This window comes from Grampus griseus, assembly GCF_964374135.1.
Source record: "Grampus griseus genome assembly, chromosome: X".
Taxonomy (NCBI): Eukaryota; Metazoa; Chordata; class Mammalia; order Artiodactyla; family Delphinidae; genus Grampus; species Grampus griseus.
The window spans coordinates 87,573,740-87,588,990 of record NC_138999.1 but is presented as its reverse complement, the minus strand read 5'-3'; the positions used below and the strand labels follow the sequence as shown (position 1 = coordinate 87,588,990).

Here is a 15,251-nt window from a genome sequence, read left to right as displayed (position 1 = left end):
ACTTTGTCTTATCATTACATCGTTTTACTTTTCTGTAATAGTTTAATGGCTATAAGGCATTATGTTATGTAATGTTGTAGCATATTTTTAAATTTAAATTTCAGTGCCATCTGTAAGTTTGGTACTTAAGCTTGTTAAATAATCAAATCAAAACTATACATGACTTTCCATATATTTGAAAGCACTTCTGTGCAAATATCCTACTTGAAAAGGGGATTTTTTTTCTCTTTAGTATACAGCTTGGTTAATAGCGTCAGACTATCTCAGCATAGTATTTATTGTTCATGTAAAATAGGACAGTACTGCAGAAGATTTGAATTTTAATGAGGTTGCACTTATTAATATTTCCTTTTGTATTTATACTTACTTGTTTAAGAAACCATTCTTTGTTCTTTTGTCATATAGATATTTCTATTTTCTTCTAATACTTTTAAAAGCTTTATTTTTTAGGTTAAAGTGTTTGATCCATCTGGTATTGATTTTCACATATGGAGGGTGGTAACATTATTTTCCATACAGATAACCAGGTATCCCAGCAATATTTATTTAAACAGTCCATCCTTGCCTCACTGATTTGTAGTGGCATCTCTATCATAAGTTAATTTATATATATATTTATAATGTTATTATGTTCTATTGTATTGCTTTGTTTGCCTGTCTCTATAATAATTTCACCTTATTAGTATAGCTTTAAAATATGCCATGATACCTGGTAGGGAAAATTTATATGACAAAAAACTCATTATAAAGTTAAAAGACAAGCCACAGATTGAGTGCTATTTATAACCGATATAACTAACAAAGGATTAGTATCTAGAATATATAAAGAACTATATATCAATTAGAACAAGAAACAACCCAATAGAAAAATGGGAAAGTGTTATAAACAGGCTATAGAAGAGATACTTAACTTCAGAAGTGATCATATGGGAAATGCAAGTTAAAGTGATAATGAACTATCTTATCAAAACCATCATGTTCGCAAAAATTGAAATCTAATAGCACTTAACACTTCAGGAGAATATAGGAAGACAAATCACTCATATATGCTACATTTGGAGTTGTAAACTGCTTCAACATCTTTTTTTAAATTATTTTTTATTGGAATATAGTTGCTTGCTTCAACATCTTTGGAGAGAAATTTTATAATACCTATTAAAGCTGAAAACCCTCATACCTTATAAGCCAAATAGTCCATATCTAGGTGTCTACTTTAAAGAAACTCTTGGACATTATATTAGGAGATATATTTACATATGTTCAGTGCAGAAATGCTTGTGATAGCAAAATAAACAGAAACATAACTGCCTTCAGTAGGTAACTTGATGGGTAGCATATGGAGTGGAATATTATGCAACATGTAATATGAATGAACTAGAGCTATATGTATCAATATGGGCAAATCTTACATAATATTGAGTTATAAAAAGTTGAAAAGGATATGAATAGACTGATTTCATTTTCATAAAATTAAAAAAATGACAGTAGTACATAATACTGTTTATGGGTACATGCATATCTAGTAAAAGAAGAGAGGCATAGAGGAAATGATATAGACCAACTTTAAGATAGTGGTTACCTATCGGGAGGAGGGGAGGGATTGTTGGCATGAGGAGATAGGACTGTATGTGTAAAATTTCACCTCTTTTGAAAAGGAGATCTGAAACAAATATAGAAAAATGTTAATAATATCTGTTAAAACTGGACAGTGGGTATGTACTTCAGCTATATTATTTCCTGTGCTTTTCTATATATATATATTTCACAATTTAAAATGCTGTAGAGAGAGGGTAAGTAGTTGCCTCACAGTATATGTTCAGGAATGTTAGTTTCCCTTCTATTTACACCAACATTTTCGTTATTATGTATTTTGTTCTACATTTGTTCAGAGATTTTTCTAATGTGCCTAACCTAGAAGAGTTAATTTCCTCACATAAAAGAATTTTAGAGGTAAGCAGTACAGGGCTGATGTGACAGCTCCATAACATTATCAGAGATCTAGGCATTTTCTCTCTTTCTACTCTGATGAACTAGCCTCTGTCCTCAAGATCCCCCATAGTCCCAGATGACCTTTAAATCTTAATTCCAGAAGCAGGAGGGAAGAAGGTTAGAAGAAGGGTTCATCCTCCATCCTTTTAGGAGGCTTCCCAGAAGTTCTACCCAGCATTTCAGATTACATCTTATTGGCCAGAATAGAGTCACAAGATTACGTCTTGCTGAAAGAGAGGCTGGAACATGCAGTCTTTTAGCTGGGTATATTGCCTAAGATGTGTAACTAAGGAAGAAGAATAAGTTTGATATTAGGCAAAAAAATCTAGGAGTCTCTGTCAAAAACAAAAACCTAGAAGTTATTGGACTCTAAACTACAGCATTATTTTCATTTTAATTGAGATTTAGAGATTTGAAAGCATGTGAAGCCTTTTCATAAACTTGGTACACATTAAATATATTTCAATTCACGGGTACTGTCCTCAAATTTGAAGAGGTGTAAATTTGGGGTACCTCTGTTATTGAATAAACAAAGTCATATTATATATATATTTTTTTAGAGTGAAAAACATGATCAAAATGTTAGGTTTTATTTTCAAATGCATGGGGAACAAAATGAAGTGCCTGGTAAGAAAATGAAGATGGATGTTAGGAATTTTCAGGTGAGTGTCCTTTGTTGATGTTGTAATTCGAAAGTTTGAGTTATTGAATCTTTCTAACAAGATTGTGCTTATTTCAGATGCATAGGAGTGAAGTAGTGGACAGAAACAAATTTTGTGATCTCTGCAACATGATTTTTAGCTCCCCAGTTGTTGCTCAGTCTCACTATGTGGGGAAATTCCATGCTAAAAAACTGAAGCAATTAATGGAGGAGCATGATCAGGTATCTCCATCAGGATTTCAGCCAGAGATGGGTAAGATGACATTCACTCTTTAACTTCAATACAGGGTCTCTCTATAATTTTTTCCCATCTCTGCCATCCATTTTTTATTGGAGAGACTTTTACTCTGCCACAGTAACTTGGTTCTTCTTCTGCCTGGTTAATCTCTTTCTGTATCCTTGTAATTTAATATAGAGATCATAATTGCTAGCTGAATTTTAAGAAATGTTGTGACCTCTCCTTTTCAGTTTATTAAATCCAAATAAAAGCAAGTTATTTGCTATGTTGCTATACAGAAAGAACAATAAGCAACCTGAACTCTCCAGTTTCTAATCAAATTATAAAGTCTTAGCTCCTTCTTACTTCTTCCCCTTGGCATCTATCTCATTCTTCTTTTTTTGCTTTAGTACTTTCCAAAACATTACCTCATAGTGTGTGTTCAGACCAATGTCTTCACCATAATATAGTTATGTTGCAGCATTTTCTGACTATAACTATAGCCAAAAAAAAAAGGTATGGAATCTTCTTCTACCGGATTGCTCATTTCTTTCTTCCTATGAATATAAAGAAAAGGTACTACTAGCATTATCAATCAGCAGTTATTGAGTACTTATTTTATGTTAGATGCCAAAGATACAGAGAACTGTAAAACATTGCTGTTTCCTCCTTCCAGTGATGTTGGGCCGCCAGCGCATGAGAGAACTGACCCACAGATCTCACTTCTGGCCTGAAGTGGCAGAGTACACCCTGGAAAACCCAGCCTGTATTTTGAAAATGTGCCTGTATTTTGAAAATGTGTGCCAGAACAAAAAATAAGATGATCAATTCTCTGGAATAAATAATTTACCACATTCTCACTAGCTTCAACACTTTAGGAATAAAGCATGTCTAGCATGGAAATTTTACCAACATTAATTTCCAACTCATAGTGTAGGCCTCATCAGCATTAAAACATATAGTTTTCTTAATAAATGAAACCAGAATTATTTTTAAATTTATTCTAGTCTCTCTAATTTTTGTATATTTGTTTTTCTGCCTGTCAGTCAAGAGGGACAGAATCAGTGTGCCCTACAAGAGAAAGCATCTTGTAAAGCCTTATCTTTAGTCCCCAAAATTCATAAATTTGGGCTCAGAGAGGAGACTAAATGAAAGAGATCTGAAATAACTGTAAATGTGGAAACATACTTTTATAGCCTTAAACAACTGCATAAATTTTATTTTGATACAGACACCACAAATCTGGACTGAATAGGTGATTTACTTTGCTACTCAAGAAAGACACCAACTTAGAAGTTGGTACCATCTCTTTTACCCTCACTAATTTCAAGAACCATCCTAAGACATCTCTTATGCCTTTATTGATTTTTCAGATGAATAAAATTCATTTGAAATACATGCCTAATGCTGAATATTCTTTCCTGTATCTTTGTTGGAGAAACTTGGTGACAGACTTGTATTCAAATTTCTATTCTCACAGAAGGAAATTCGTTTTAGCCTGAGTACCTTTATCCAACAGCCTTATATGGAAAAAGTCCAGAGATAGTAGGTTTTAAAAAAACTCTAACTTTCCCTAATACTTTATAATGAATGCAGCTCTAATAGCTGGACACATGTTGATCACTTTTCATTATGACTATTTCAGCAGGTGTGCCTATTACTACTTCTGCTGAGTCAACTTTTCTGAAGCCCCTTGTTGTCAAGCCTCCTCCAGGTGGGATTAAAGACGAGACTACGCCTTCCTCTTCCAGCAGTGCTTTGGATTTGAATAATCCAAACAAGTATTGTAAGCTCTGTCCTGCTTCCTTTAATGGTCCATTAATGGCCCAACAACATTATGTTGGGAAAAAACACAAAAGAAATGAAGCTAAGAAGAAGTTTGTAGACAAGATAAGAGAGAAACCTCTTCCAGCAAAATCAGATGCAAATGGTAAATAGTAAAATTATCCCAAATCTCTTTCTTAGAAAGTTTATATTTTATTAAACATATCTGGCTTATGTATATACTATTTTGCTTTTACTGAATACAAGGTTTATAATACTCATGGGATCATAGAATTTTCGATAAGGACTTTTGAGTCCATATAGGTCTGTCTGTTGGTTTTCTAGAAAATGAGACCCAGAAAGGTTTAGATGACACTTACTAATAAAATATAGGTATTACCACGGTTTCATGTTATATCATAGGTACATAAGGAAGTATTTTAAATTAGTATCATGTAGTTATATCATTCGGTCACTAAGTATGACTTAAGTGTCTCTTAGTTGCTAGGCTAGTTATTCTTGGGAATACAAATGAAGATATACTATTTTCCCTGAAGGGGCAAGTGTATAACTAATTGGGTTAATAATACTTCATTGCAAGAGGCTGCAGACATGGATTTTTGTGTACATATTTTTGGTAACCAGAGAAGCCAAACATCATGGTTCAGAAAATCTTTATAGAGGAAGTATATGATTTAGATTGATAGCAGTGGGAAGGAGAGAGGATGAACAAAAGAGCTGAGAAAGAGTGGCAAGAATTCAGGTGCAATAAAGATTCTGATCCTGACTGGAGTGATCCACTTGCTCTTCTAACCATATGTTTTTTCATTTTTCCCCCACAGGCACCATCTCACTACTAGTATTTTTATTCCCTTTTCATATTCTCTTCTCCACCCACTTTTCCTCTACTCACCATTATTTTTCAATTCTTTCCTTACTAGACCTTTTTGCTTAATGTGAAAATGTTCATTACTCCCTCCTTGAAGCTCTATTCTTTGTCATTAGTAACTCCTTATGCTATTGTTCTTTTCCCGTGTTTCTATTTATTTTCTGTTTTCTTTGGGGGCTCTTTTTTAAATTCATTGTCTAAATGTAGACGTTCCCATGGTTCCATTCTTGACCTTAATCTATAACATGATCTAATCCGTTCCTCTGATTTCATCTGTCATCTGTATGCTTATGACCTTTCTGCAAAGCTTTAGATTCATATATTCAAAGAGCAGCTACCTCTTCACCTGTATACCTCATAGCCATTTCAAATCCACTCAGTCATTCAAAGTAGAAACCTGTAGTTAATTGTAAATCCCTCAGCACCATCTACTTCACTTCCTATATCTAATGAGGCACCAAGCCATGACTGTTTTACCTCCTGAATCTTACTGTTACCTTTTCTCCAGCCATGCTTTTCCCATACTAGTTCAGGCCCTCAACATCTTTTCTAGAGTTTTGCTACTCAAAGTGTGGTTTGTGGCCAGCATTATAAACATCACTTGGGAGCTTGTTAGAAAAAATAATCTCAGGCCTCACTGCAGACCTACTGAATCAGAATCTGCATTTTAACAAGATGCTTAGGTGATTTGTACTCACAATAAATTTTGAGAAGCATTGTTCTAGAATATTGCCACAACCTCTAACTACTCTCCTTGCCATCAGTTTTGTCTCCCCAGATCTACCCTCAGTTTAACCACTAGAGTGTTTCATCTAAAGTGTACATCTTTTCATGTCATTCCCCTGCTTAAAAGTCCTTATTTCTCTATTTTCTAAGGATAAAAATCTAAGCTTCATAGCTCTCTACCCTCTTGTCCCTATCTCCTTCTCCAGGCTTATTCCCTGCTACTTCCTGCTATGATTTATGTGGGTCAGAATCTACAAACTGCTTATGGTTTCCAGAAACCATTACCCCATTTCTTGTCTCTGTGCCCTTCATGCTGCCATTTTGCCTAGAACATCTTCATGTCCCTCTTCTCTTGACCAACTCCTACTCATTTCACTTCTTTCAAGCCTTTTCACTTCCTTCAAGGCTTATATTCTGTGCTTCCTTAACCTGAATATCTAATTATCTCTCCCTGCGTCTTTATCTCCCACTAGAATGTAAGGTCTTTGAGGGAAGGGACTTCATCTAACTCATCTGTATTTCCACTACTAGAGATAGAAACTGGCACAGAGTAGGCCTACCTCAATAGAGATTAGTTTAATATATGAATCAGTGAACTATTAACCTTTATTTATTGAGTGCTAACCCTGTGTTTGTACTATTAAGTTTTCTGCTTAATGTGATTCAACATGTCCCCAAAAGTTACATAGAGATCTGTATTTTTATCTAGGATTTTAAAGAACGTTGATTTAGGCAAGTGTAGAAATAGAAGTGGTAGGGCTTCTGAAAGTCGTAGATGTTTGGAGAAATGACAGACTTCCACTTGTTAGGGTATTTTTCCCATCGCTACGCTGAGGGTGATCTGAAATAAGTGACTTCTAGTTTGTGGCATTAGGTAAATTGGAACTGAGAAGTGTGTCAGCCATGAGAAATGTGTGCACTTTGGTCACTTCTGAAAGGAGGGTCATTTTAGCACTCTGAAGTTTCAAGGTTATTAGATTGAGAGAAGGATTTTGGTGAAATTTTTATCTGGCTGGGGAGGCGAGTGCTGATCATCAGCATAATTTAATCCAGTCTTTGAAGTCATTTTATACTAGCCTCTGAAGATGAAGCTCAAAGAACAGATTTTCAACCCTGCCTTGACTATTTCATTTTGATAACAGTAAACATTTGAGGATTAAAAAAATAGCTGAAGAATTTAAAGTAGCAAATGAGAATTGCAAAGAACAGCTACAGCAGAAGCCCATATTATAAGTGAGCAAGCGGTAAGACAAAAACAGCTTAACCTGTGCCACTTTAACTATATTCACTCTTCACCCATTTTCTCCCTTCTTTCTGTCTCTGCCGTCTTTTCTGTCTGCTATGGTTTATATATGTTTCTACTATATCCAATCTCTTTCCCTTTTTCTTCATCATTCTTACTGCTCTCTTCATGTCCCTCATTCAGTCCAGATCTTATTAGCACAGGAATGGCTACCATAACAATATGGAAATAAAATATGTATGTATTTTTAATTTACTGTATTTGTTTTGTTTATTTTACTAATTTCTAGCCCCATTATTGCACTTAGATGTCTCACCTTCACCTGTAACTCAGCATATCTAAAACTGAATTAATAATCTTCCCTAAAACCACCTTAAATTTACCAAGTTTTCTTTCTTTGCCAGTAGTACCACTATTTATTAGTCACCCACACTTGAATCTTTGAGGGCATCTTTGACTAAATTTCCCTATCTCCTATCCGTCCACAGTCTTATCAGGTCTTTTTAGAACTGTTTCTTCTTCCTTTATCGTTCCATTGCATTTTCACTACCATCATCTCACAGTTTAATGCTGTAACCACCTTCTGGAAGGCTTTACTTATACCTCATTGTTATTCTCTCACTACCTAGTAGCAAGATTTCAACCCAGGATCAATTCCACAGTCCACTTGTTCTACTTTTACATTCAGAACACTGAGTGATGCTATGGAGAATTATATAAGGCTAGAGATTGGGTGCCTCTACAGAGTCTTAGTATCCAATCTCTGTGGCCTTTTAGTCCTACTTAATACTTTTCCTTTTCCTTCACTTTCCTTTCAGCAGTGATTTTTAAGCCTATACCACTCTCCAGGACTCTCTTCTACTGTTCAACACTCCCCCTCCTCACAACATTCAGGCAAGCTTATTCCTTATTTCATCAAGAAAAATGTGGCCATCAAATGTGCATACCAAGTATCTTGCCTTAACCAAATAATCCCTTAACCTTGAGTTTCCCTTTAACTACTACACTTTCCCCTTCTCTTCTTTGCCAGGTTTTTTTTGGTTGTGTTGTTGTTTTTGTTTTTCAAATATACTCTTAACTGTCTTTACTGATATTCACTCCTCAACTCATTACCATTTGTTGACACACATTCCCCCAGCCCTCCACACCACCACTGTACCGTTCCACTGAAACTGTCCCTCACGGGGTTATTGTGACTTCTAAATTTCTAAATCCAATGGCCATCTTTACTCCATTCACTAAACTTTCCTCCTTTGACATCAGTCTCTCCTGTTCATCCTTACAACTTTGTCCTTTACTTCTTGATTTTTCATGGTCCCCCTCCTCCTCTACCATCTAGTTTAAAGAGTGGTGCTCTCCAGGGTTTTTATCATTATGTTGGTGTTGCTATGCCCACCCATACATTATCCTCAGGACATCTCACCCACTCTGATTGTCTTAACTAACCCCCATCCCCTGACTTCTCCAAAATTAACCTATCTTCTGCCTTTCAAATTCCCATATCTAACTGCCTATTGGACACCTTTACATGAAAATCTCACAGATATATCAGACTCTGTGTGTCCAAATTCAAACTCACCAATGCTTATTCTCCCACCTCCTAAAATAGTGCTTCCTTATGAAGTTCCAATTTCAGTTAGGATCACCACCCACTCAGTCACCAAACTATGCTGAGAGGTATTTTAGACTTCTCTAGATTCCTCCTTCTCCCTTATCTCCCACATTCACTCAGTCATTAAATTTTGTCTGTTTTAATGGTAAGTATTTCACCAATATCCCTGCTTCTCTCTACCCCTACTGTGACCTTTCTAGCCCATGCCCTCCTCATCTCTTGCCTTATGTAACTGTGGTCTCCTTACTTCCAGGCTTGCTCCTCTTAAAATTACCCTCCATATTGCAGTTAGAGGAGAGATTTCTCTAAAACACACAGCTGACCATGTTACTTACTACTTAAACCACTTCAAGGTTTCCCAGCCCACAGAATAAAAATCTAGGCTCCTTAGCATAATATAAAAGTCTCTTTGATGTGATATACTTTTGCCTCTCCCATCTCATCCCCTTATATTTTATTCTGCAACAATTCCAAATTTTAACTAGTTACTGTAAACACTTCTGTGTTCTTTTCATGCTATTTCCTCTGCCTACAGTACTCTTCTCAACTCTTTTAACCGTTAACTATTTTTCATTTTTCCAAGTTTAACTAAGGCATCATCTCTTCCAGTAGCCCTCTTCAGGCTCCCATATTGTACTAAGTGCCTCTGCTTCATTGAATTCCCATACCTCTTAAGCATACTTGTCTTACCTTTTACCAAATGAGATTGAAATCCTCTGTTCATGTGTCTGTTTCTCACTTGGATTTGTGAGCAACCTGCCCAATTTATTAATCTTGTACCTCTAGCATCTAGCATGATGCTTGGTGCCACAGAGGTGTTTAGTGTTGGTTGAACAGATTATTTGAATTCAGCACATCATGCTCATTTCTGTCTCTTCCATACCTGATATTGTTTTCATCCCCTGGAATTCCCTAACTGCTTTCCTTACAATTCAAATCCTTCTTTTCCTCCAAAGTCCATCACAACTTCCCTTGCTTCTCTAGCTCTTGATATTCTCCCCTTCCTCTGATTTTTCATAGATATTACTGTTCATTGACAGTTGCATTAATTATAGTCCCTTAACTGAATTGGCCCCCTTGAGACAAGGGATTGTATTTTATTCTGCAATATCCTTCTCAGTGCTTTATATGGGAATGAGTATATGGTTTTTCTCAATATTTGATAATTGTTTATTGAAAGGCAGTGTTGTGTAGTGGGATAAACATAGATTTGGAGAAATGTTTGAAGTCAGTTGCCCAGTTGCACCTCAGATTCCTCAGGTATAAAATGAAAATAAGACTACTTCACAGGATTGAAAGAGGATGAAATGAAGCAGTATATACAGTACCCATCACAGGATAGGTCATCAACAAATGTTAGTTTTCTTGAAATATTTTGTTTTCCTGCCGTAATTTAAAAACATGTAAACTGGACATTTTCTGTTTTTCTTCATAAGCTAAATGCCACATTAAGTTGCATTTTTGCTTGCATGTAGCTCTCAGTTGATTTTCCCCATTTAAGATACTAGATCAATGGTTCTCATTCTTGACTACATACTAGAATCATGCAGGCAACTTTTAGAAATCCCAATGCACAGGCCATCGCTAAAATCAATTAAATTAGAATCCCTGGGACCCACACATTAGTGTTTTGTTTTCTCTTTTTTAACTCCCCAAGAAGTTATGATATAGAGCCAAGATTGAGAACCAAAATGTTAGACTATAAAGATATGCAGTTCCTCAATCTATCCTATGAAAACAAAGACCTTAGTCCAGGGAGTTATGAGATACGGCTGTGATTAGGAGAAAAGTGGGCTCCACAAGTGTTAGCTTATGGATGATTCTGAAAGTTACAGGTTGCAAAGAAGCTTGAGTTTCTGGGTGAAGTCAGAAACGGAATCCTAGCAGGGCTGAGGGGAGCAAAGTTTGACAGGCCCAAGGAGCAGACTCAGATAGGAGAATGGACAGTGTAAGGAGCATAGTAGAGGCAGGTTTCAGTAGGATCAGACCAGGAATTTTGATCTTGGGGCCAATAAATAGACTTCATGTCTTCACAGAAAGGGTTTACACCATTTTTATATATTATTTTCTGAGATGTCTATATCCTAGAAAAAGATAAAGAATATCAGTGTGTGAAAAAGACAAAGGCTAAGGTAATAGAAAGCAGACCATAGTTCCAGAACTGCCTCTGGATCTTTCATATGTGACCTGCAGCTGCTCTAAACTACTATATTGCCTATATTATAATCTTCTGGTATAACTTGTGAAGAAACCAAGGAGGAACTGAGGAGAACATTATATACAATATACTCTATAAGCACTAAACAAATATGTAAAACCTCTGAAATATAATCTGAGTTTATAATCATACTGAAGATCATTGACTTGATAATCTAGGCAGTGGTGCTCAACAGTGTCTGCACAGAAAAATCATCTAGAGTGCTTTCAAAAAGTAAGAAAGCCTGGTTCTACCCCTAGAGATTCTGATTAAATTAGTCTTATGTGGAGCTGTAACATGAATATTTTTAGAGTTCTCCACAAGGTTCCAATGTGTAACTAACCTTAAGAACCACTAGTCTAGAGGAAACCAGGATTCCTGCTTATCTTGCATAACTTGGGTGCCCTCAAAATACATGGTATTGGCCAAGTGAATATGAGCCTTAATTTTCCCACCTGTGAAATAAGGTTAGTAATAATTTCCTGAAAAGGGTTGTTATGAGCATGCAGAGTCCTGGATTTAGTCCTCAGCTTTGCAGGAAGTCCAGAGTCTTCAGAGGTGATCAGCCTCAAATCAGGGACTCCACAAACCAAAAACAAAATTGGAAGATGCAGAAAAATAACCAAGGAACTGGAAAGGTATTCCCTTAGTGGTTTTCTCCACACATCCTCTGACAATAACTAGCTGGGGTACTGTTAAAATACACAATCCCTGTCCCAGTGAATCATATTCTCCAGAGGAGGGGGTCTAGGGATCTGTATTTTAAACTCACACTCCAGGTGATTCTTTTTTTTTTTTAACATCTTTATTGGAGTGTAATTGCTTTGCAATGGTGTCTTAGTTTCTGCTTTATAACAAAGTGAATCAGTTATACATATACTTATGTTCCCATATCTCTTCCCTCTTGCGTCTCCCTCCCTCCCACCCTCCCTATCCCACCCCTCCAGGCGGTCACAAAGCACCAAGCTGATCTCCCTGTGCTATGCGACTGCTTCCCACTAGCTATCTACCTTACGTTTGGTAGTGTATATATGTCCATGCCTCTCTCTCGCTTTGTCACAGATCACCCTTCCACCTCCCCATATCCTCAAGTCCGTACTCTAGTAGGTCTGTGTCTTTATTCCTGTCTTACCCCTAGGTTCTTCATGACATTTTTTTCTTAAATTCCATATATATGTGTTAGCATATGGTATTTGTCTTTCTCTTTCTGACTTACTTCACTCTGTATGACAGACTCTAGGTCTATCCACCTCATTACAAATAGCTCAATTTCATTTCTTTTTATGGCTGAATAATATTCCATTGTATATAAGTGCCACATCTTCTTTATCCATTCATCCGATGATGGGCACTTAGGTTGTTTCCATCTCCGGGCTATTGTAAATAGAGCTACAATGAACATTTTGGTACATGACTCTTTTTGAATTATGGTTTTCTCAGGGTATATGCCCAGTACTGGGATTGCTGGGTCATATGGTAGTTCTATTTGTAGTATTTTAAGGAACCTCCATACTGTTCTCAAATATAATACAAATATTATATATATTAATATATATTATTGTATCTGTCTTCTCATTTTGCTTATCTTACTGTGTTTGGGGTCTCCTTTTTGCAGGCTGCAGGTTCGTAATTACCATTGTTTTTGGTGTCTGTCCCCAGTGGCTAAGATTGGTTCAGTGGGTTGTGTTGGCTTCCTGGTGGAGGGGACTAGTGCCTGTGTTCTGGTGGATGAGGCTGGATCTTGTCTCTCTGGTGGGCAGGTCCACGTCTGATGGTGTGTTTTGGGGTGTCTGTGGACTTATTATGATTTTAGGCAGCCTCTCTGCTAATGGGTGGGGTTGTGTTCCTGTTTTGCTAGTTGTTTGGCATAGGGTGTCCAGCACTGTAGCTTGCTGGTCGTTGAGTGAAGCTGGGTGCTGGCATTGAGATGGAGATCTCTGGGAGATTTTTGCCGTTTGATATTATATGGAGTTGGGAGGTCTCTTGTTGACCAGTTTCCTGAAGTTGGCTCTCCCGCCTCAGAGGCACAGCACTGACTCCTTGCTGCAGCACCAAGAGCCTTTCATCCACACGGTCACTGGCTCAGTCGTTGTTTTTCAAAGAATGCTGCTACACCATGGTCGCTTGGTCCAGGAATCCTTCTAGCTGCAGCCATGACTGTGCTGGAATCAGCCTTCCTCAAGAACAGCCTCACGGCTGCTAGTGGGAGGCCTTCCTCTCGAGACCTCCAGGTGATTCTTGCCAGAGAAGGCTGGGAAACATTGTAGTTTAATACACTGTCATTCTGGTATTGATTTATGGTAGGAGGAGAAATATATATTTCCAGTTCTGAGTTTTTTAAAAAAAATATCTATCATCTAGGGTATCCTCTTTTTTGTATCAGTAATATGGGAAACCAAATTATAATCAGAAATGACTTGGCAAGCACAAAATCAGAGCACAGGAAGAGAGGATAGTTTTGAAGAATTATTTATTTAGACTTTGACATAACTGGCTGAGCTCTCCTGGGCCCACCACAGAGTATATGTCAATAGTGAACGTAGTCCTCATGTTCTTTAAAGTCAATTTCTTTCTTTCTACTTGACAATAATCTCCTGTTTCTGTGAATAATCTTTGCTTAGACAAGGCCAATACACTTAGTAATAATTAATTTAGTGGCCTTTAAATGATTAAGTTGCTGTTTGATTTAAAAGAAGATGGTCTTCCCTGACCCTAAAAATCTCTGCAGCCATCAGTTTATTGCCTCTTCCTTAGGGTGGGATTGTTTTTATATTTAGCTTATGAAATTTATTAATTTGCTTCTTCAGACCAAAGAGAAAGTGGAAGGTGATAAGATTAAGAAAATAAAACTTAATCTGTCACCTGCTTCCTGTTCTACCTATGAATCAGAATAGAGAGGTAGCTAGTATATCTATTCTATAGTTCTTGACTCTTATGAAGTGGTAACTAGCAGTTTTGTTTTAGAATTTTGCTTTCAGAATTTATCCTGAGAGTGGGGCTCACTGAACCTCTCTCATTTCTAAAATCTGTCTGTAGAAAGAACTTTTGGTAAAGTAATGCACTACAGTGATTTCAGGTAAGAGAGTAAGAATTTTCTTTTATTTGTTTTTAATATTTTGGGATGTTTCAAGTTTTAGTTGGGTAGAAAGAGAATTAGGAGCAAACAAAAAAGAGGTTGGTTGAGGGATTAAGAGGCAAAGATTGATTGGGCATGCTAGATTTGAAGTGTCTGTTGTACTTTCATGTAGCAACAATAAACAGGCAGATAGCAGTTTCTTAGGAAAGAGGCCAAGGCTAGAGAGGCAGTGTGGTGTAGTGTGAAAAATTTTGGACTTTAAATTAAGAGACATGGGCTCTGAGAGGCTATCTTTGTTACTAATGCTGTGTGACTTTGACCAAGTCATTTGACCTCTCTGGGCCTTAGCTTTAAATTGGGAAGGCTCAAGTAGATGATCTCTAGTAAATTCCTGTCCAGCTATGTGATTCGAAGTGTATTCCTATTGACCTTATTAACTTGAACTCTCTGTTTTTTCAGCATTTAGTATGAAAACCTATGTTTGTCATATTTGTAATATCACCTTTACATCTTTAGAAATGTTCCGGTCCCATATGCAAGGAAGTGAACATCAAATTAAGTAAGTATTTCTTGCCAAAATGCTCCTGTGATACCAAAGACCAGGGCTTCTGTCAAGTACCTTTGCATGTACTTTACAAACTTTCTAGGCATTTATTTCCCTAAGAGTTGATCCTGGGTATGGTTGGTGATATTTGTAACATATTGTATGTTAGTTCCATCTCCCAGGGAGTTCTCTAGCCATGATAGTAACTGACAGAGCTGGCTAACTGGCACTCCTCCTGACCAGACAGCATTGTCCTTCTTTGGAAAGATGCTAAAGGATCATTCTCAGGCTAACCATATAAATTCAAATAATCCCTGTAATCCCTGGAAGGTT

General features: G+C 36.8%; 1 protein-coding gene across 3 annotated transcripts in view; it reads left to right on the top strand.

The window, feature by feature from the left end:
- ZMAT1 (zinc finger matrin-type 1) overlaps window positions 1-15,251 on the top strand; it is a 33,720-nt gene that overhangs the window by 15,904 nt on the left and 2,565 nt on the right. The window contains exons 3-6 of one of the 3 annotated variants that reach the window (XM_082681598.1): window positions 2,550-2,651; window positions 2,729-2,903; window positions 4,513-4,581; window positions 14,834-14,933. In XM_082681598.1, the coding sequence (XP_082537724.1) occupies window positions 2,550-2,651; window positions 2,729-2,903; window positions 4,513-4,581; window positions 14,834-14,933 (446 nt within the window). Of the gene's footprint in view, window positions 1-2,549; window positions 2,652-2,728; window positions 2,904-4,512; window positions 4,798-14,833; window positions 14,934-15,251 lie in introns of all 3 variants that reach the window. The other 2 variants (XM_082681597.1, XM_082681599.1) reach the window with 2 other exon arrangements.